The sequence below is a fragment of the Salvelinus alpinus genome, chromosome 25 (assembly GCF_045679555.1).
Source record: "Salvelinus alpinus chromosome 25, SLU_Salpinus.1, whole genome shotgun sequence".
Classification (NCBI taxonomy): Eukaryota; Metazoa; Chordata; class Actinopteri; order Salmoniformes; family Salmonidae; genus Salvelinus; species Salvelinus alpinus.
The window spans coordinates 43415347-43434805 of record NC_092110.1 but is presented as its reverse complement, the minus strand read 5'-3'; the positions used below and the strand labels follow the sequence as shown (position 1 = coordinate 43434805).

The window sequence follows — 19459 nt, the reverse complement described above, 5'->3', positions numbered from 1 at the left end:
GATAGGTGAGGTCATGCTAGAGTAGCCTGGTTCCAGTGGTCCAGTGTTTTAGATAGGTGAGGTCATGCTAGAGTAGCCTGGCTCCAGTGGTCCAGTGTTTTAGATAGGTGAAGTCATGCTAGAGTAGCCTGGTTCCAGTGGTCCAGTGTTTTTAGATAGGTGAGGTCATGCTACAGTAGCCTGGTTCCAGTGGTCCAGTGTTTTTAGATAGGTGAGGTCATGCTAGAGTAGCCTGGTTCCAGTGGTCCAGTGTTTTTAGATAGGTGAGGTCATGCTAGAGTAGCCTGGTTCCAGTGGTCCAGTGTTTTAGATAGGTGAGGTCATGCTAGAGTAGCCTGGTTCCAGTGGTCCAGTGTTTTAGATAGGTGAGGTCATGCTAGAGTAGCCTGGTTCCAGTGGTCCAGTGTTTTAGATAGGTGAGGTCATGCTAGAGTAGCCTGGTTCCAGTGGTCCCGTGTTTTAGATAGGTGAGGTCATGCTAGAGTAGCCTGGTTCCAGTGGTCCAGTGTTTTTAGATAGGTGAGGTCATGCTAGAGTAGCCTGGTTCCAGTGGTCCAGTGTTTTTAGATAGGTGAGGTCATGCTAGAGTAGCCTGGTTCCAGTGGTCCCGTGTTTTAGATAGGTGAGGTCATGCTAGAGTAGCCTGGTTCCAGTGGTCCAGTGTTTTAGATAGGTGAGGTCATGCTAGAGTAGCCTGGTTCCAGTGGTCCAGTGTTTTAGATAGGTGAGGTCATGCTAGAGTAGCCTGGATCCAGTGGTCCAGTGTTTTAGATAGGTGAAGTCATGCTAGAGTAGCCTGGTTCCAGTGGTCCAGTGTTTTTAGATAGGTGAGGTCATGCTACAGTAGCCTGGTTCCAGTGGTCCAGTGTTTTTAGATAGGTGAGGTCATGCTAGAGTAGCCTGGTTCCAGTGTTTTAGATAGGTGAGGTCATGCTAGAGTAGCCTGGTTCCAGTGGTCCAGTGTTTTTAGATAGGTGAGGTCATGCTAGAGTAGCCTGGTTCCAGTGGTCCAGTGTTTTTAGATAGGTGAGGTCATGCTAGAGTAGCCTGGTTCCAGTGGTCCCGTGTTTTAGATAGGTGAGGTCATGCTAGAGTAGCCTGGTTCCAGTGGTCCAGTGTTTTAGATAGGTGAGGTCATGCTAGAGTAGCCTGGTTCCAGTGGTCCAGTGTTTTTAGATAGGTGAGGTCATGCTAGAGTAGCCTGGTTCCAGTGGTCCAGTGTTTTTAGATAGGTGAGGTCATGCTAGAGTAGCCTGGTTCCAGTGGTCCAGTGTTTTTAGATAGGTCAGGTCATGCTAGAGTAGCCTGGTTCCAGTGGTCCAGTGTTTTAGATAGGTGAGGTCATGCTAGAGTAGCCTGGTTCCAGTGGTCCAGTGTTTTAGATAGGTGAGGTCATGCTAGAGTAGCCTGGTTCCAGTGGTCCAGTGTTTTAGATAGGTGAGGTCATGCTAGAGTAGCCTGGTTCCAGTGGTCCAGTGTTTTTAGATAGGTGAGGTCATGCTAGAGTAGCCTGGTTCCAGTGGTCCAGTGTTTTTAGATAGGTGAGGTCATGCTAGAGTAGCCTGGTTCCAGTGGTCCAGTGTTTTAGATAGGTGAGGTCATGCTAGAGTAGCCTGGTTCCAGTGGTCCAGTGTTTTAGATAGGTGAGGTCATGCTAGAGTAGCCTGGTTCCAGTGGTCCAGTGTTTTAGATAGGTGAGGTCATGCTAGAGTAGCCTGGTTCCAGTGGTCCAGTGTTTTAGATAGGTGAGGTCATGCTAGAGTAGCCTGGTTCCAGTGGTCCAGTGTTTTAGATAGGTGAAGTCATGCTAGAGTAGCCTGGTTCCAGTGGTCCAGTGTTTTAGATAGGTGAGGTCATGCTACAGTAGCCTGGTTCCAGTGGTCCAGTGTTTTTAGATAGGTGAGGTCATGCTAGAGTAGCCTGGTTCCAGTGTTTTAGATAGGTGAGGTCATGCTAGAGTAGCCTGGTTCCAGTGGTCCAGTGTTTTTAGATAGGTGAGGTCATGCTAGAGTAGCCTGGTTCCAGTGGTCCAGTGTTTTAGATAGGTGAGGTCATGCTAGAGTAGCCTGGTTCCAGTGGTCCAGTGTTTTTAGATAGGTGAGGTCATGCTAGAGTAGCCTGGTTCCAGTGGTCCCGTGTTTTAGATAGGTGAGGTCATGCTAGAGTAGCCTGGTTCCAGTGGTCCAGTGTTTTTAGATAGGTGAGGTCATGCTAGAGTAGCCTGGTTCCAGTGGTCCAGTGTTTTAGATAGGTGAGGTCATGCTAGAGTAGCCTGGTTCCAGTGGTCCAGTGTTTTAGATAGGTGAGGTCATGCTAGAGTAGCCTGGTTCCAGTGGTCCAGTGTTTTAGATAGGTGAGGTCATGCTAGAGTAGCCTGGTTCCAGTGGTCCAGTGTTTTAGATAGGTGAGGTCATGCTAGAGTAGCCTGGTTCCAGTGGTCCAGTGTTTTAGATAGGTGAGGTCATGCTAGAGTAGCCTGGTTCCAGTGGTCCAGTGTTTTAGATAGGTGAGGTCATGCTAGAGTAGCCTGGTTCCAGTGGTCCAGTGTTTTAGATAGGTGAGGTCATGCTAGAGTAGCCTGGATCCAGTGGTCCAGTGTTTTAGATAGGTGAAGTCATACTAGAGTAGCCTGGTTCCAGTGGTCCCGTGTTTTAGATAGGTGAGGTCATGCTAGAGTAGCCTTGTTCCAGTGGTCCAGTGTTTTAGATAGGTGAGGTCATGCTAGAGTAGCCTGGTTCCAGTGGTCCAGTGTTTTTAGATAGGTGAGGTCATGCTAGAGTAGCCTGGTTCCAGTGGTCCAGTGTTTTAGATAGGTGAGGTCATGCTAGAGTAGCCTGGTTCCAGTGGTCCAGTGTTTTAGATAGGCGAGGTCATGCTAGAGTAGCCTGGTTCCAGTGGTCCAGTGTTTTAGATAGGTCAGGTCATGCTAGAGTAGCCTGGTTCCAGTGGTCCAGTGTTTTAGATAGGTGAGGTCATGCTAGAGTAGCCTGGTTCCAGTGGTCCAGTGTTTTAGATAGGTGAGGTCATGCTAGAGTAGCCTGGTTCCAGTGGTCCAGTGTTTTAGATAGGTGAGGTCATGCTAGAGTAGCCTGGTTCCAGTGGTCCAGTGTTTTAGATAGGTGAGGTCATGCTAGAGTAGCCTGGTTCCAGTGGTCCAGTGTTTTAGATAGGTGAGGTCATGCTAGAGTAGCCTGGATCCAGTGGTCCAGTGTTTTAGATAGGTGAAGTCATGCTAGAGTAGCCTGGTTCCAGTGGTCCAGTGTTTTTAGATAGGTGAGGTCATGCTACAGTAGCCTGGTTCCAGTGGTCCAGTGTTTTTAGATAGGTGAGGTCATGCTAGAGTAGCCTGGTTCCAGTGTTTTAGATAGGTGAGGTCATGCTAGAGTAGCCTGGTTCCAGTGGTCCAGTGTTTTTAGATAGGTGAGGTCATGCTAGAGTAGCCTGGTTCCAGTGGTCCAGTGTTTTAGATAGGTGAGGTCATGCTAGAGTAGCCTGGTTCCAGTGGTCCCGTGTTTTAGATAGGTGAGGTCATGCTAGAGTAGCCTGGTTCCAGTGGTCCAGTGTTTTAGATAGGTGAGGTCATGCTAGAGTAGCCTGGTTCCAGTGGTCCAGTGCTTTTAGATAGGTGAGGTCATGCTAGAGTAGCCTGGTTCCAGTGGTCCAGTGTTTTAGATAGGTGAGGTCATGCTAGAGTAGCCTGGTTCCAGTGGTCCAGTGTTTTAGATAGGTGAGGTCATGCTAGAGTAGCCTGGCTCCAGTGGTCCAGTGTTTTAGATAGGTGAGGTCATGCTAGAGTAGCCTGGTTCCAGTGGTCCAGTGTTTTAGATAGGTGAGGTCATGCTAGAGTAGCCTGGTTCCAGTGGTCCAGTGTTTTAGATAGGTGAGGTCATGCTACAGTAGCCTGGATCCAGTGGCCCAGTGTTTTAGATAGGTGAAGTCATGCTAGAGTAGCCTGGTTCCAGTGGTCCAGTGTTTTTAGATAGGTGAGGTCATGCTACAGTAGCCTGGTTCCAGTGGTCCAGTGTTTTAGATAGGTGAGGTCATGCTAGAGTAGCCTGGTTCCAGTGGTCCAGTGTTTTAGATAGGTGAGGTCATGCTAGAGTAGCCTGGTTCCAGTGGTCCAGTGTTTTAGATAGGCGAGGTCATGCTAGAGTAGCCTGGTTCCAGTGGTCCAGTGTTTTAGATAGGTCAGGTCATGCTAGAGTAGCCTGGTTCCAGTGGTCCAGTGTTTTAGATAGGTGAGGTCATGCTAGAGTAGCCTGGTTCCAGTGGTCCAGTGTTTTAGATAGGTGAGGTCATGCTAGAGTAGCCTGGTTCCAGTGGTCCAGTGTTTTAGATAGGTGAGGTCATGCTAGAGTAGCCTGGTTCCAGTGGTCCAGTGTTTTAGATAGGTGAGGTCATGCTAGAGTAGCCTGGTTCCAGTGGTCCAGTGTTTTAGATAGGTGAGGTCATGCTAGAGTAGCCTGGATCCAGTGGTCCAGTGTTTTAGATAGGTGAAGTCATGCTAGAGTAGCCTGGTTCCAGTGGTCCAGTGTTTTTAGATAGGTGAGGTCATGCTACAGTAGCCTGGTTCCAGTGGTCCAGTGTTTTTAGATAGGTGAGGTCATGCTAGAGTAGCCTGGTTCCAGTGTTTTAGATAGGTGAGTTCATGCTAGAGTAGCCTGGTTCCAGTGGTCCAGTGTTTTTAGATAGGTGAGGTCATGCTAGAGTAGCCTGGTTCCAGTGGTCCAGTGTTTTAGATAGGTGAGGTCATGCTAGAGTAGCCTGGTTCCAGTGGTCCCGTGTTTTAGATAGGTGAGGTCATGCTAGAGTAGCCTGGTTCCAGTGGTCCAGTGTTTTAGATAGGTGAGGTCATGCTAGAGTAGCCTGGTTCCAGTGGTCCAGTGTTTTTAGATAGGTGAGGTCATGCTAGAGTAGCCTGGTTCCAGTGGTCCAGTGTTTTAGATAGGTGAGGTCATGCTAGAGTAGCCTGGTTCCAGTGGTCCAGTGTTTTAGATAGGTGAGGTCATGCTAGAGTAGCCTGGCTCCAGTGGTCCAGTGTTTTAGATAGGTGAGGTCATGCTAGAGTAGCCTGGTTCCAGTGGTCCAGTGTTTTAGATAGGTGAGGTCATGCTAGAGTAGCCTGGTTCCAGTGGTCCAGTGTTTTAGATAGGTGAGGTCATGCTACAGTAGCCTGGATCCAGTGGCCCAGTGTTTTAGATAGGTGAAGTCATGCTAGAGTAGCCTGGTTCCAGTGGTCCAGTGTTTTTAGATAGGTGAGGTCATGCTACAGTAGCCTGGTTCCAGTGGTCCAGTGTTTTTAGATAGGTGAGGTCATGCTAGAGTAGCCTGGTTCCAGTGTTTTAGATAGGTGAGGTCATGCTAGAGTAGCCTGGTTCCAGTGGTCCAGTGTTTTTAGATAGGTGAGGTCATGCAAGAGTAGCCTGGTTCCAGTGGTCCAGTGTTTTAGATAGGTGAGGTCATGCTAGAGTAGCCTGGTTCCAGTGGTCCAGTGTTTTAGATAGGTGAGGTCAAGCTAGAGTAGCCTGGTTCCAGTGGTCCAGTGTTTTAGATAGGTGAGGTCATGCTAGAGTAGCCTGGTTCCAGTGGTCCAGTGTTTTAGATAGGTCAGGTCATGCTAGAGTAGCCTGGTTCCAGTGGTCCAGTGTTTTAGATAGGTGAGGTCATGCTAGAGTAGCCTGGTTCCAGTGGTCCAGTGTTTTAGATAGGTGAGGTCATGCTAGAGTAGCCTGGTTCCAGTGGTCCAGTGTTTTTAGATAGGTGAGGTCATGCTAGAGTAGCCTGGTTCCAGTGGTCCAGTGTTTTTAGATAGGTGAGGTCATGCTAGAGTAGCCTGGTTCCAGTGGTCCAGTGTTTTAGATAGGTGAGGTCATGCTAGAGTAGCCTGGTTCCAGTGGTCCCGTGTTTTAGATAGGTGAGGTCATGCTAGAGTAGCCTGGTTCCAGTGGTCCAGTGTTTTAGATAGGTGAGGTCATGCTAGAGTAGCCTGGTTCCAGTGGTCCAGTGTTTTTAGATAGGTGAGGTCATGCTAGAGTAGCCTGGTTCCAGTGGTCCAGTGTTTTAGATAGGTGAGGTCATGCTAGAGTAGCCTGGTTCCAGTGGTCCAGTGTTTTAGATAGGTGAGGTCATGCTAGAGTAGCCTGGCTCCAGTGGTCCAGTGTTTTAGATAGGTGAGGTCATGCTAGAGTAGCCTGGTTCCAGTGGTCCAGTGTTTTAGATAGGTGAGGTCATGCTAGAGTAGCCTGGTTCCAGTGGTCCAGTGTTTTAGATAGGTGAGGTCATGCTACAGTAGCCTGGATCCAGTGGCCCAGTGTTTTAGATAGGTGAAGTCATGCTAGAGTAGCCTGGTTCCAGTGGTCCAGTGTTTTTAGATAGGTGAGGTCATGCTACAGTAGCCTGGTTCCAGTGGTCCAGTGTTTTTAGATAGGTGAGGTCATGCTAGAGTAGCCTGGTTCCAGTGTTTTAGATAGGTGAGGTCATGCTAGAGTAGCCTTGTTCCAGTGGTCCAGTGTTTTAGATAGGTGAGGTCATGCTAGAGTAGCCTGGTTCCAGTGGTCCAGTGTTTTTAGATAGGTGAGGTCATGCTAGAGTAGCCTGGTTCCAGTGGTCCAGTGTTTTAGATAGGTGAGGTCATGCTAGAGTAGCCTGGTTCCAGTGGTCCAGTGTTTTAGATAGGTGAGGTCATGCTAGAGTAGCCTGGTTCCAGTGGTCCAGTGTTTTAGATAGGTGAGGTCATGCTAGAGTAGCCTGGTTCCAGTGGTCCAGTGTTTTAGATAGGTCAGGTCATGCTAGAGTAGCCTGGTTCCAGTGGTCCAGTGTTTTAGATAGGTGAGGTCATGCTAGAGTAGCCTGGTTCCAGTGGTCCAGTGTTTTAGATAGGTGAGGTCATGCTAGAGTAGCCTGGTTCCAGTGGTCCAGTGTTTTTAGATAGGTGAGGTCATGCTAGAGTAGCCTGGTTCCAGTGGTCCAGTGTTTTTAGATAGGTGAGGTCATGCTAGAGTAGCCTGGTTCCAGTGGTCCAGTGTTTTAGATAGGTGAGGTCATGCTAGAGTAGCCTGGTTCCAGTGGTCCCGTGTTTTAGATAGGTGAGGTCATGCTAGAGTAGCCTGGTTCCAGTGGTCCAGTGTTTTAGATAGGTGAGGTCATGCTAGAGTAGCCTGGTTCCAGTGGTCCAGTGTTTTTAGATAGGTGAGGTCATGCTAGAGTAGCCTGGTTCCAGTGGTCCAGTGTTTTAGATAGGTGAGGTCATGCTAGAGTAGCCTGGTTCCAGTGGTCCAGTGTTTTAGATAGGTGAAGTCATGCTAGAGTAGCCTGGCTCCAGTGGTCCAGTGTTTTAGATAGGTGAGGTCATGCTAGAGTAGCCTGGTTCCAGTGGTCCAGTGTTTTAGATAGGTGAGGTCATGCTAGAGTAGCCTGGTTCCAGTGGTCCAGTGTTTTAGATAGGTGAGGTCATGCTAGAGTAGCCTGGATCCAGTGGCCCAGTGTTTTAGATAGGTGAAGTCATGCTAGAGTAGCCTGGTTCCAGTGGTCCAGTGTTTTTAGATAGGTGAGGTCATGCTACAGTAGCCTGGTTCCAGTGGTCCAGTGTTTTTAGATAGGTGAGGTCATGCTAGAGTAGCCTGGTTCCAGTGTTTTAGATAGGTGAGGTCATGCTAGAGTAGCCTTGTTCCAGTGGTCCAGTGTTTTAGATAGGTGAGGTCATGCTAGAGTAGCCTGGTTCCAGTGGTCCAGTGTTTTTAGATAGGTGAGGTCATGCTAGAGTAGCCTGGTTCCAGTGGTCCAGTGTTTTAGATAGGTGAGGTCATGCTAGAGTAGCCTGGTTCCAGTGGTCCAGTGTTTTAGATAGGTGAGGTCATGCTACAGTAGCCTGGTTCCAGTGGTCCAGTGTTTTTAGATAGGTGAGGTCATGCTAGAGTAGCCTGGTTCCAGTGTTTTAGATAGGTGAGGTCATGCTAGAGTAGCCTGGTTCCAGTGGTCCAGTGTTTTTAGATAGGTGAGGTCATGCTAGAGTAGCCTGGTTCCAGTGCTCCAGTGTTTTAGATAGGTGAGGTCATGCTAGAGTAGCCTGGTTCCAGTGGTCCAGTGTTTTAGATAGGTGAGGTCATGCTAGAGTAGCCTGGTTCCAGTGGTCCAGTGTTTTAGATAGGTGAGGTCATGCTAGAGTAGCCTGGTTCCAGTGGTCCAGTGTTTTAGATAGGTCAGGTCATGCTAGAGTAGCCTGGTTCCAGTGGTCCAGTGTTTTAGATAGGTGAGGTCATGCTAGAGTAGCCTGGTTCCAGTGGTCCAGTGTTTTAGATAGGTGAGGTCACGCTAGAGTAGCCTGGTTCCAGTGGTCCAGTGTTTTTAGATAGGTGAGGTCATGCTAGAGTAGCCTGGTTCCAGTGGTCCAGTGTTTTTAGATAGGTGAGGTCATGCTAGAGTAGCCTGGTTCCAGTGGTCCAGTGTTTTAGATAGGTGAGGTCATGCTAGAGTAGCCTGGTTCCAGTGGTCCAGTGTTTTAGATAGGTGAGGTCATGCTAGAATAGCCTGGTTCCAGTGGTCCAGTGTTTTAGATAGGTGAGGTCATGCTAGAGTAGCCTGGTTCCAGTGGTCCAGTGTTTTAGATAGGTGAGGTCATGCTAGAGTAGCCTGGTTCCAGTGGTCCAGTGTTTTAGATAGGTGAGGTCATGCTAGAGTAGCCTGGTTCCATTGGTCCAGTGTTTTAGATAGGTGAGGTCATGCTAGAGTAGCCTGGATCCAGTGGTCCAGTGTTTTAGATAGGTGAAGTCATGCTAGAGTAGCCTGGTTCCAGTGGTCCAGTGTTTTTAGATAGGTGAGGTCATGCTACAGTAGCCTGGTTCCAGTGGTCCAGTGTTTTTAGATAGGTGAGGTCATGCTAGAGTAGCCTGGTTCCAGTGTTTTAGATAGGTGAGGTCATGCTAGAGTAGCCTGGTTCCAGTGGTCCAGTGTTTTTAGATAGGTGAGGTCATGCTAGAGTAGCCTGGTTCCAGTGGTCCAGTGTTTTAGATAGGTGAGGTCATGCTAGAGTAGCCTGGTTCCAGTGGTCCAGTGTTTTTAGATAGGTGAGGTCATGCTAGAGTAGCCTGGTTCCAGTGGTCCAGTGTTTTAGATAGGTGAGGTCATGCTAGAGTAGCCTGGTTCCAGTGGTCCAGTGTTTTAGATAGGTGAGGTCATGCTAGAGTAGCCTGGTTCCAGTGGTCCAGTGTTTTTAGATAGGTGAGGTCATGCTAGAGTAGCCTGGTTCCAGTGGTCCAGTGTTTTAGATAGGTGAGGTCATGCTAGAGTAGCCTGGTTCCAGTGGTCCAGTGTTTTAGATAGGTGAGGTCATGCTAGAGTAGCCTGGTTCCAGTGGTCCAGTGTTTTAGATAGGTGAGGTCATGCTAGAGTAGCCTGGTTCCAGTGGTCCAGTGTTTTAGATAGGTGAGGTCATGCTAGAGTAGCCTGGTTCCAGTGGTCCAGTGTTTTAGATAGGTGAGGTCATGCTAGAGTAGCCTGGTTCCAGTGGTCCAGTGTTTTAGATAGGTCAGGTCATGCTAGAGTAGCCTGGTTCCAGTGGGCCAGTGTTTTAGATAGGTGAGGTCATGCTAGAGTAGCCTGGTTCCAGTGGTCCAGTGTTTTAGATAGGTGAGGTCATGCTAGAGTAGCCTGGTTCCAGTGGTCCAGTGTTTTTAGATAGGTGAGGTCATGCTAGAGTAGCCTGGTTCCAGTGCTCCAGTGTTTTAGATAGGTGAGGTCATGCTAGAGTAGCCTGGTTCCAGTGGTCCAGTGTTTTTAGGTAGGTGAGGTCATGCTAGAGTAGCCTGGTTCCAGTGGTCCAGTGTTTTAGATAGGTGAGGTCATGCTAGAGTAGCCTGGTTCCAGTGGTCCAGTGTTTTAGATAGGTGAGGTCATGCTAGAGTAGCCTGGTTCCAGTGGTCCAGTGTTTTAGATAGGTGAGGTCATGCTAGAGTAGCCTGGTTCCAGTGGTCCAGTGTTTTAGATAGGTGAGGTCATGCTAGAGTAGCCTGGTTCCAGTGGTCCAGTGTTTTAGATAGGTGAGGTCATGCTAGAGTAGCCTGGTTCCAGTGGTCCAGTGTTTTAGATAGGTGAGGTCATGCTAGAGTAGCCTGGTTCCAGTGGTCCAGTGTTTTAGATAGGTGAGGTCATGCTAGAGTAGCCTGGTTCCAGTGGTCCAGTGTTTTTAGATAGGTGAGGTCATGCTAGAATAGCCTGGTTCCAGTGGTCCAGTGTTTTTAGATAGGTGAGGTCATGCTAGAATAGCCTGGTTCCAGTGGTCCAGTGTTTTAGATAGGTGAGGTCATGCTAGAGTAGCCTGGTTCCAGTGGTCCAGTGTTTTAGATAGGTGAGGTCATGCTAGAGTAGCCTGGTTCCAGTGGCCCAGTGTTTTAGATAGGTGAGGTCATGCTAGAGTAGCCTGGTTCCAGTGGTCCAGTGTTTTAGATAGGTGAGGTCATGCTAGAGTAGCCTGGTTCCAGTGGTCCAGTGTTTTTAGATAGGTGAGGTCCTGCTAGAGTAGCCTGGTTCCAGTGGTCCAGTGTTTTAGATAGGTGAGGTCATGCTAGAGTAGCCTGGTTCCAGTGGTCCAGTGTTTTAGATAGGTGAGGTCATGCTAGAGTAGCCTGGTTCCAGTGGTCCAGTGTTTTTAGATAGGTGAGGTCATGCTAGAGTAGCCTGGATCCAGTGGTCCAGTGTTTTAGATAGGTGAAGTCATGCTAGAGTAGCCTGGTTCCAGTGGTCCAGTGTTTTTAGATAGGTGAGGTCATGCTACAGTAGCCTGGTTCCAGTGGTCCAGTGTTTTTAGATAGGTGAGGTCCTGCTAGAGTAGCCTGGTTCCAGTGGTCCAGTGTTTTAGATAGGTGAGGTCATGCTAGAGTAGCCTGGTTCCAGTGGTCCAGTGTTTTAGATAGGTGAGGTCATGCTAGAGTAGCCTGGATCCAGTGGTCCAGTGTTTTAGATAGGTGAGGTCATGCTAGAGTAGCCTGGTTCCAGTGGTCCAGTGTTTTAGATAGGTGAGGTCATGCTAGAGTAGCCTGGTTCCAGTGGTCCAGTGTTTTTAGATAGGTGAGGTCATGCTAGAGTAGCCTGGTTCCAGTGGTCCAGTGTTTTAGATAGGTGAGGTCATGCTAGAGTAGCCTGGATCCAGTGGTCCAGTGTTTTAGATAGGTGAAGTCATGCTAGAGTAGCCTGGTTCCAGTGGTCCAGTGTTTTTAGATAGGTGAGGTCATGCTACAGTAGCCTGGTTCCAGTGGTCCAGTGTTTTTAGATAGGTGAGGTCATGCTAGAGTAGCCTGGTTCCAGTGTTTTAGATAGGTGAGGTCATGCTAGAGTAGCCTGGTTCCAGTGGTCCAGTGTTTTTAGATAGGTGAGGTCATGCTAGAGTAGCCTGGTTCCAGTGGTCCAGTGTTTTAGATAGGTGAGGTCATGCTAGAGTAGCCTGGTTCCAGTGGTCCAGTGTTTTTAGATAGGTGAGGTCATGCTAGAGTAGCCTGGTTCCAGTGGTCCCGTGTTTTAGATAGGTGAGGTCATGCTAGAGTAGCCTGGTTCCAGTGGTCCAGTGTTTTAGATAGGTGAGGTCATGCTAGAGTAGCCTGGTTCCAGTGGTCCAGTGTTTTTAGATAGGTGAGGTCATGCTAGAGTAGCCTGGTTCCAGTGGTCCAGTGTTTTAGATAGGTGAGGTCATGCTAGAGTAGCCTGGTTCCAGTGGTCCAGTGTTTTAGATAGGTGAGGTCATGCTAGAGTAGCCTGGTTCCAGTGGTCCAGTGTTTTAGATAGGTGAGGTCATGCTAGAGTAGCCTGGTTCCAGTGGTCCAGTGTTTTAGATAGGTGAGGTCATGCTAGAGTAGCCTGGTTCCAGTGGTCCAGTGTTTTAGATAGGTGAGGTCATGCTAGAGTAGCCTGGTTCCAGTGGTCCAGTGTTTTAGATAGGTCAGGTCATGCTAGAGTAGCCTGGTTCCAGTGGGCCAGTGTTTTAGATAGGTGAGGTCATGCTAGAGTAGCCTGGTTCCAGTGGTCCAGTGTTTTAGATAGGTGAGGTCATGCTAGAGTAGCCTGGTTCCAGTGGTCCAGTGTTTTAGATAGGTGAGGTCATGCTAGAGTAGCCTGGTTCCAGTGGTCCAGTGTTTTAGATAGGTGAGGTCATGCTAGAGTAGCCTGGTTCCAGTGGTCCAGTGTTTTTAGGTAGGTGAGGTCATGCTAGAGTAGCCTGGTTCCAGTGGTCCAGTGTTTTAGATAGGTGAGGTCATGCTAGAGTAGCCTGGTTCCAGTGGTCCAGTGTTTTAGATAGGTGAGGTCATGCTAGAGTAGCCTGGTTCCAGTGGTCCAGTGTTTTAGATAGGTGAGGTCATGCTAGAGTAGCCTGGTTCCAGTGGTCCAGTGTTTTAGATAGGTGAGGTCATGCTAGAGTAGCCTGGTTCCAGTGGTCCAGTGTTTTAGATAGGTGAGGTCATGCTAGAGTAGCCTGGTTCCAGTGGTCCAGTGTTTTAGATAGGTGAGGTCATGCTAGAGTAGCCTGGTTCCAGTGGTCCAGTGTTTTAGATAGGTGAGGTCATGCTAGAGTAGCCTGGATCCAGTGGTCCAGTGTTTTAGATAGGTGAAGTCATGCTAGAGTAGCCTGGTTCCAGTGGTCCAGTGTTTTTAGATAGGTGAGGTCATGCTACAGTAGCCTGGTTCCAGTGGTCCAGTGTTTTTAGATAGGTGAGGTCATGCTAGAGTAGCCTGGTCCAGTGTTTTAGATAGGTGAGGTCATGCTAGAGTAGCCTGGTTCCAGTGGTCCAGTGTTTTTAGATAGGTGAGGTCATGCTAGAGTAGCCTGGTTCCAGTGGTCCAGTGTTTTTAGATAGGTGAGGTCATGCTAGAGTAGCCTGGTTCCAGTGGTCCAGTGTTTTAGATAGGTGAGGTCATGCTAGAGTAGCCTGGTTCCAGTGGTCCAGTGTTTTAGATAGGTGAGGTCATGCTAGAGTAGCCTGGTTCCAGTGGTCCAGTGTTTTAGATAGGTGAGGTCATGCTAGAGTAGCCTGGTTCCAGTGGTCCAGTGTTTTAGATAGGTGAGGTCATGCTAGAGTAGCCTGGTTCCAGTGGTCCAGTGTTTTAGATAGGTGAGGTCATGCTAGAGTAGCCTGGTTCCAGTGGGCCAGTGTTTTAGATAGGTGAGGTCATGCTAGAGTAGCCTGGTTCCAGTGGGCCAGTGTTTTAGATAGGTGAGGTCATGCTAGAGTAGCCTGGTTCCAGTGGTCCAGTGTTTTAGATAGGTGAGGTCATGCTAGAGTAGCCTGGTTCCAGTGGTCCAGTGTTTTTAGATAGGTGAGGTCATGCTAGAATAGCCTGGTTCCAGTGGTCCAGTGTTTTAGATAGGTGAGGTCATGCTAGAGTAGCCTGGTTCCAGTGGTCCAGTGTTTTAGATAGGTGAGGTCATGCTAGAGTAGCCTGGTTCCAGTGGCCCAGTGTTTTAGATAGGTGAGGTCATGCTAGAGTAGCCTGGTTCCAGTGGTCCAGTGTTTTTAGATAGGTGAGGTCATGCTAGAGTAGCCTGGTTCCAGTGGTCCAGTGTTTTAGATAGGTGAGGTCATGCTAGAGTAGCCTGGTTCCAGTGGTCCAGTGTTTTAGATAGGTGAGGTCATGCTAGAGTAGCCTGGTTCCAGTGGTAAAGTGTTTTAGATAGGTGAGGTCATGCTAGAGTAGCCTGGTTCCAGTGGTCCAGTGTTTTAGATAGGTGAGGTCATGCTAGAGTAGCCTGGTTCCAGTGGTCCAGTGTTTTAGATAGGTGAGGTCATGCTAGAGTAGCCTGGTTCCAGTGGTCCAGTGTTTTAGATAGGTGAGGTCATGCTAGAGTAGCCTGGTTCCAGTGGTCCAGTGTTTTAGATAGGTGAGTTCATGCTAGAGTAGCCTGGTTCCAGTGGTCCAGTGTTTTTAGATAGGTGAGGTCATGCTAGAGTAGCCTGGTTCCAGTGGTCCAGTGTTTTAGATAGGTGAGGTCATGCTAGAGTAGCCTGGTTCCAGTGGTCCAGTGTTTTAGATAGGTGAGGTCATGCTAGAGTAGCCTGGTTCCAGTGGTCCAGTGTTTTAGATAGGTGAGGTCATGCTAGAGTAGCCTGGTTCCAGTGGTCCAGTGTTTTAGATAGGTGAGGTCATGCTAGAGTAGCCTGGTTCCAGTGGTCCAGTGTTTTTAGATAGGTGAGGTCATGCCAGAGTAGCCTGGTTCCAGTGGTCCAGTGTTTTAGATAGGTGAGGTCATGCTAGAGTAGCCTGGATCCAGTGGTCCAGTGTTTTAGATAGGTCAGGTAATGCTGGAGTAGCCTGGTTCCAGTGGTCCAGTGTTTTAGATAGGTGAGGTCATGCTAGAGTAGCCTGGTTCCAGTGGTCCAGTGTTTTTAGATAGGTGAGGTCATTCTAGAATAGCCTGGCTCCAGTGGTCCAGTGTTTTAGATAGGTGAGGTCATGCTAGAGTAGCCTGGTTCCAGTGGTCCAGTGCTTTAGATAGGTGAGGTCATGCTAGAGTAGCCTGGTTCCAGTGGTCCAGTGTTTTTAGATAGGTGAGGTCATGCTAGAGTAGCCTGGTTCCAGTGGTCCAGTGTTTTAGATAGGTGAGGTCATGCTAGAGTAGCCTGGTTCCAGTGGTCCAGTGTTTTAGATAGGTGAGGTCATGCTAGAGTAGCCTGGTTCCAGTGGTCCAGTGTTTTTAGATAGGTGAGGTCATGCTAGAGTAGCCTGGATCCAGTGGTCCAGTGTTTTAGATAGCTGAAGTCATGCTAGAGTAGCCTGGTTCCAGTGGTCCAGTGTTTTTAGATAGGTGAGGTCATGCTACAGTAGCCTGGTTCCAGTGGTCCAGTGTTTTTAGATAGGTGAGGTCATGCTAGAGTAGCCTGGTTCCAGTGGTCCAGTGTTTTAGATAGGTGAGATCATGCTAGAGTAGCCTGGATCCAGTGGTCCAGTGTTTTAGATAGGTGAGGTCATGCTAGAGTAGCCTGGTTCCAATGGTCCAGTGTTTTAGATAGGTGAGGTCATGCTAGAGTAGCCTGGTTCCAGTGGTCCAGTGTTTTAGATAGGGGAGGTCATGCTAGAGTAGCCTGGTTCCAGTGGTCCAGTGATTTAGATAGGGGAGGTCATGCTAGAGTAGCCTGGTTCCAGTGGTCCAGTGTTTTAGATAGGTGAGGTCATGCTAGAGTAGCCTGGTTCCAGTGGTCCAGTGTTTTAGATAGGTGAGGTCATGCTAGAGTAGCCTGGTTCCAGTGGTCCAGTGTTTTAGATAGGTGAGGTCATGCTAGAGTAGCCTGGTTCCAGTGGTCCAGTGTTTTAGATAGGTGAGGTCATGCTAGAGTAGCCTGGTTCCAGTGGTCCAGTGTTTTTAGATAGGTGAGGTCATGCTAGAGTAGCCTGGATCCAGTGGTCCAGTGTTTTAGATAGGTGAGGTCATGCTAGAGTAGCCTGGTTCCAGTGGTCCAGTCTCCTTATTAGGATGCCGGTGGGCGGAGTTGGGAGGGTCGTCAGCTACATAGGAAACACCTGGGCCCGGGTGTGTCCCAGGATCAATAGACCTCTTCTACATACACTGGGGAGACTCTCTCCATGCAGACACCTTCATAGATTTTGTTGTGGTATTTTTGTGGCCTTTTGGTTGTTTGCTTTGGCACCTTTCAACACCCTGCATTTATGCATGCAAAACACTCACTTACACTACTGATTACTGATTACACACACCACTGTTAATTGCATTTAGGTTACCTTAGTTCATAAATATATTTTGTTATTCCTTATCTCCATGTTGTCTCCCTTTTGTTACGAGCTTTGAGCCGGTTCGTGACAGCTGTCTTTTCAACTCCCATGGTCATTGCATGACAACAACTATAGACGTTTGCTATAGGCCAAACAAACACAAAACAGGTGTGGGACCACCAGGGCTGATGATAGTCTATCTGGATGTGACTGGAGTTATAGAGTTACCTGGTGCCAGATTTGTTTGTGTTGTCTTTCCTACATCACTGACCATATGAGTTAGCGAGACAGCACAAACAGATCTGCTACCAGGCTAAGGTGTGGTTGGGATGCACTAAATAACCACTGTGATTATTATTATTTGACCGTGCTGGTCATCTATGAACATTTGAACATCTTGGCCATGTTCTGTTATAATCTCCACCCGGCACAGCCAGAAGAGGACTGGCCACCCCTCATAGCCTGGTTCCTCTCTAGGTTTCTTCCTAGGTTTTGGCCTTTCTAGGGAGTTTTTCCCTAGCCACCGTGCTTCTACACCTGCATTGCTTGCTGTTTGGGGTTTTAGGCTGGGTTTCTGTACAGCACTTTGAGATATCAGCTGATGTACGAAGGGCTATATAAATACTTTTGATTTGATTTGATTTAAATAACTTACCGGAGAACCTTCCTTGACGGAGCTCTTGAACTGTACCGGTTTGCTCATAGTGATGATGCCTTTAAAGCTAATCTTCTGCTGCTCACTGCTGTTCTGAGCGAGGGACACATCCTTACACTGAGAGAAGGAGAGAAAGAAGACTTAGAGGTCTGGCTACACAGTTAGAGGTCCGGCTACACAGTTAGAGGTCTGGCTACACAGTTAGATGTCTGGCTACAGAGTTAGAGGTCTGGCTACAGAGTTGGAGGTCTGGCTACACAGTTAGAGGTCTGGCTACAGAGTTAGATGTCTGGCTACAGAGTTGGAGGGCTGGCTACAGAGTTGGATGTCTGGCTACACAGTTAGATGTCTGGCTACACAGTTAGAGGGCTGGCTACACAGTTAGAGGTCTGGCTACAGAGTTGGATGTCTGGCTACACAGTTAGATGTCTGGCTACACAGTTAGAGGTCTGGCTACAGAGTTGGATGTCTGGCTACACAGTTAGATGTCTGGCTACACAGTTAGAGGTCCGGCTACAGAGTTGGAGGGCTGGCTACAGAGTTAGATGTCTGGCTACACAGTTAGAGGTCCGGCTACACAGTTAGAGGTCCGGCTACACAGTTAGAGGTCTGGCTACAGAGTTAGATGTCTGGCTACAGAGTTGGAGGGCTGGCTACATAGTTGGAGGGCTGGTTACAGAGCTGGAGGGCTGGCTACAGAGTTGGAGGGCTGGTTACAGAGCTGGAGGGCTGGCTACAGAGTTGGAGGGCTGGTTACATAGTTGGAGGGCTGGTTACAGAGCTGGAGGGCTGGCTACAGAGTTGGAGGGCTGGTTACAGAGCTGGAGGGCTGGCTACAGAGTTAGATGTCTGGCTACACAGTTAGAGGTCCGGCTACACAGTTAGATGTCTGGCTACAGAGTTAGATGTCTGGCTACAGAGTTGGATGTCTGGCTACAGAGTTGGATGTCTGGCTACAGAGTTGGATGTCTGGCTACAGAGTTGGAGGGCTGGCTACAGAGTTGGAGGGCTGGCTACAGAGTTGGAGGGCTGGCTACAGAGTTGGAGGGCTGGCTACAGAGTTGGAGGGCTGGCTACAGAGTTGGAGGGCTGGCTACAGAGTTGGAGGGCTGGCTAGAGTTGGAGGTCTGGTTACAGAGTTGGAGGGCTGGCTACAGAGTTGGAGGGCTGGCTACAGAGTTGGAGGGCTGGCTACAGAGTTGGAGGGCTGGCTACAGAGTTGGAGGGCTGGCTACAGAGTTGGAGGTCTGGTTACAGAGTTGGAGGGCTGGCTACAGAGTTGGAGGGCTGGCTACAGAGTTGGAGGGCTGGCTACAGAGTTGGAGGGCTGGCTACAGAGTTGGAGGGCTGGCTAGGTATCATAGTGTATTTATTATACTGGGACTTGTGTGGCAGGCCATTTACTTGTTAGTGTATCTACGTTGTAATCGTTTTGTTTATATGAAATTGTTGTTCATCATTATTCCTCTTGAGTGAGTAACCTCTCAGAAGTTAACAGAGCAGTGACTTGTGAAGAGAGAGGAGATATTGAGATGGAGTTTCTGGGCCCTGGTTTCTGTTCCAACAGTCTGAGACAGAGGCTCCATTCAGCCACCTAGCCGGTCAGGTACAATGGTCCCTTTAGTCCCCCAATCCCTCATCCTCACCCCTCCTCCCGGGCCTGTAACCGTACCTGTACCAACGTGATCCACACCTGCTCCAGGGCCTCCTGGTAACTCAGCCGGACACACACCTTCCCCAGCTCTCTCTGCTCCCTCTCATCGCCTGACAACGTGATGGACTCTACAAGACAAGCGCACAGAGACATACGTTAGCTCAACGGAAAACACAACCTTGTAGCCTACACTCCAAGAAAAAAACGGTTCCAAAAGGTTTCTTCGGCTATCCTCATAGGAGAACCCTTTTGGGTTCCCCTTTTGGGTTCCATCTAGAACCCTCTGTGGAAAACGTTCTACATTGAACGAAAAAGGTTCTACCTGGAACCAAAAAGCATTCTTCTATGGGTACAGTTCTAGACAGCACTTTTTTTCTAAGAGTAAGCTATGTTTTTTTTAAGCAGCAACAACCTGGGGAATAGTTACAGGGGAGAGGAGGGAGGATGAATGAGCCAACTGGAAGCTGGAGATGATTAGGTGGCCATGATGGTATGAGGGACAGCTTGGGAATTTAACCAGGACACCGGGGTTAACACCACTATTCTTCCCAGGTGTGCTGTTTAGAATGGTGTTTTCCCAGGTGTGCTGTTTAGAATGGTGTTTTCCCAGGTGTGCTGTTTAGAATGGTGTTTTCTCAGGTGTGCTGTTTAGAATGGTGTTTTCCCAGGTGGTCTGTTTAGAATGGTGTTTTCCCAGGTGTGCTGTTTAGAATGGTGTTTTCCCAGGTGTGCTGTTTAGAATGGTGGTGTTTTCCCAGGTGTGCTGTTTAGAATGGTGTTTTCCCAGGTGGTCTGTTTAGAATGGTGTTTTCCCAGGTGTGCTGTTTAGAATGGTGTTTTCCCAGGTGTGCTGTTTAGAATGGTGTTTTCCCAGGTGTGCTGTTTAGAATGGTGTTTTCCCAGGTGTGCTGTTTAGAATGGTGTTTTCCCAGGTGTGCTGTTTAGAATGGTGTTTTCCCAGGTGGTCTGTTTAGAATGGTGTTTTCCCAGGTGTGCTGTTTAGAATGGTGTTTTCCCAGGTGTGCTGTTTAGAATGGTGGTGTTTTCCCAGGTGTGCTGTTTAGAATGGTGTTTTCCCAGGTGGTCTGTTTAGAATGGTGTTTTCCCAGGTGTGCTGTTTAGAATGGTGTTTTCCCAGGTGTGCTGTTTAGAATGGTGTTTTCCCAGGTGTGCTGTTTAGAATGGTGTTTTCCCAGGTGTGCTGTTTAGAATGGTGTTTTCCCAGGTGTGCTGTTTAGAATGGTGTTTTCTCAGGTGTGCTGTTTAGAATGGTGTTTTCCCAGGTGGTCTGTTTAGAATGGTGTTTTCCCAGGTGTGCTGTTTAGAATGGTGTTTTCCCAGGTGTGCTGTTTAGAATGGTGGTGTTTTCCCAGGTGTGCTGTTTAGAATGGTGTTTTCCCAGGTGGTCTGTTTAGAATGGTGTTTTCCCAGGTGTGCTGTTT

The 19459-nt window shown here is 48.6% G+C and overlaps 1 protein-coding gene across 1 annotated transcript in view; it reads right to left on the bottom strand.

Annotated features, from left to right (window-relative positions):
- The window catches only part of LOC139554022 (tandem C2 domains nuclear protein-like), a 115655-nt gene that overhangs the window by 86732 nt on the left and 9464 nt on the right, over positions 1-19459 (bottom strand). The window contains exons 7-8 of the mRNA XM_071366909.1: positions 18036-18145; positions 16364-16480 (exon numbers count right to left, since the gene is read on the bottom strand). Coding sequence (XP_071223010.1) covers positions 16364-16480; positions 18036-18145 — 227 coding nt within the window. The remainder of the gene's footprint in view (positions 1-16363; positions 16481-18035; positions 18146-19459) is intronic.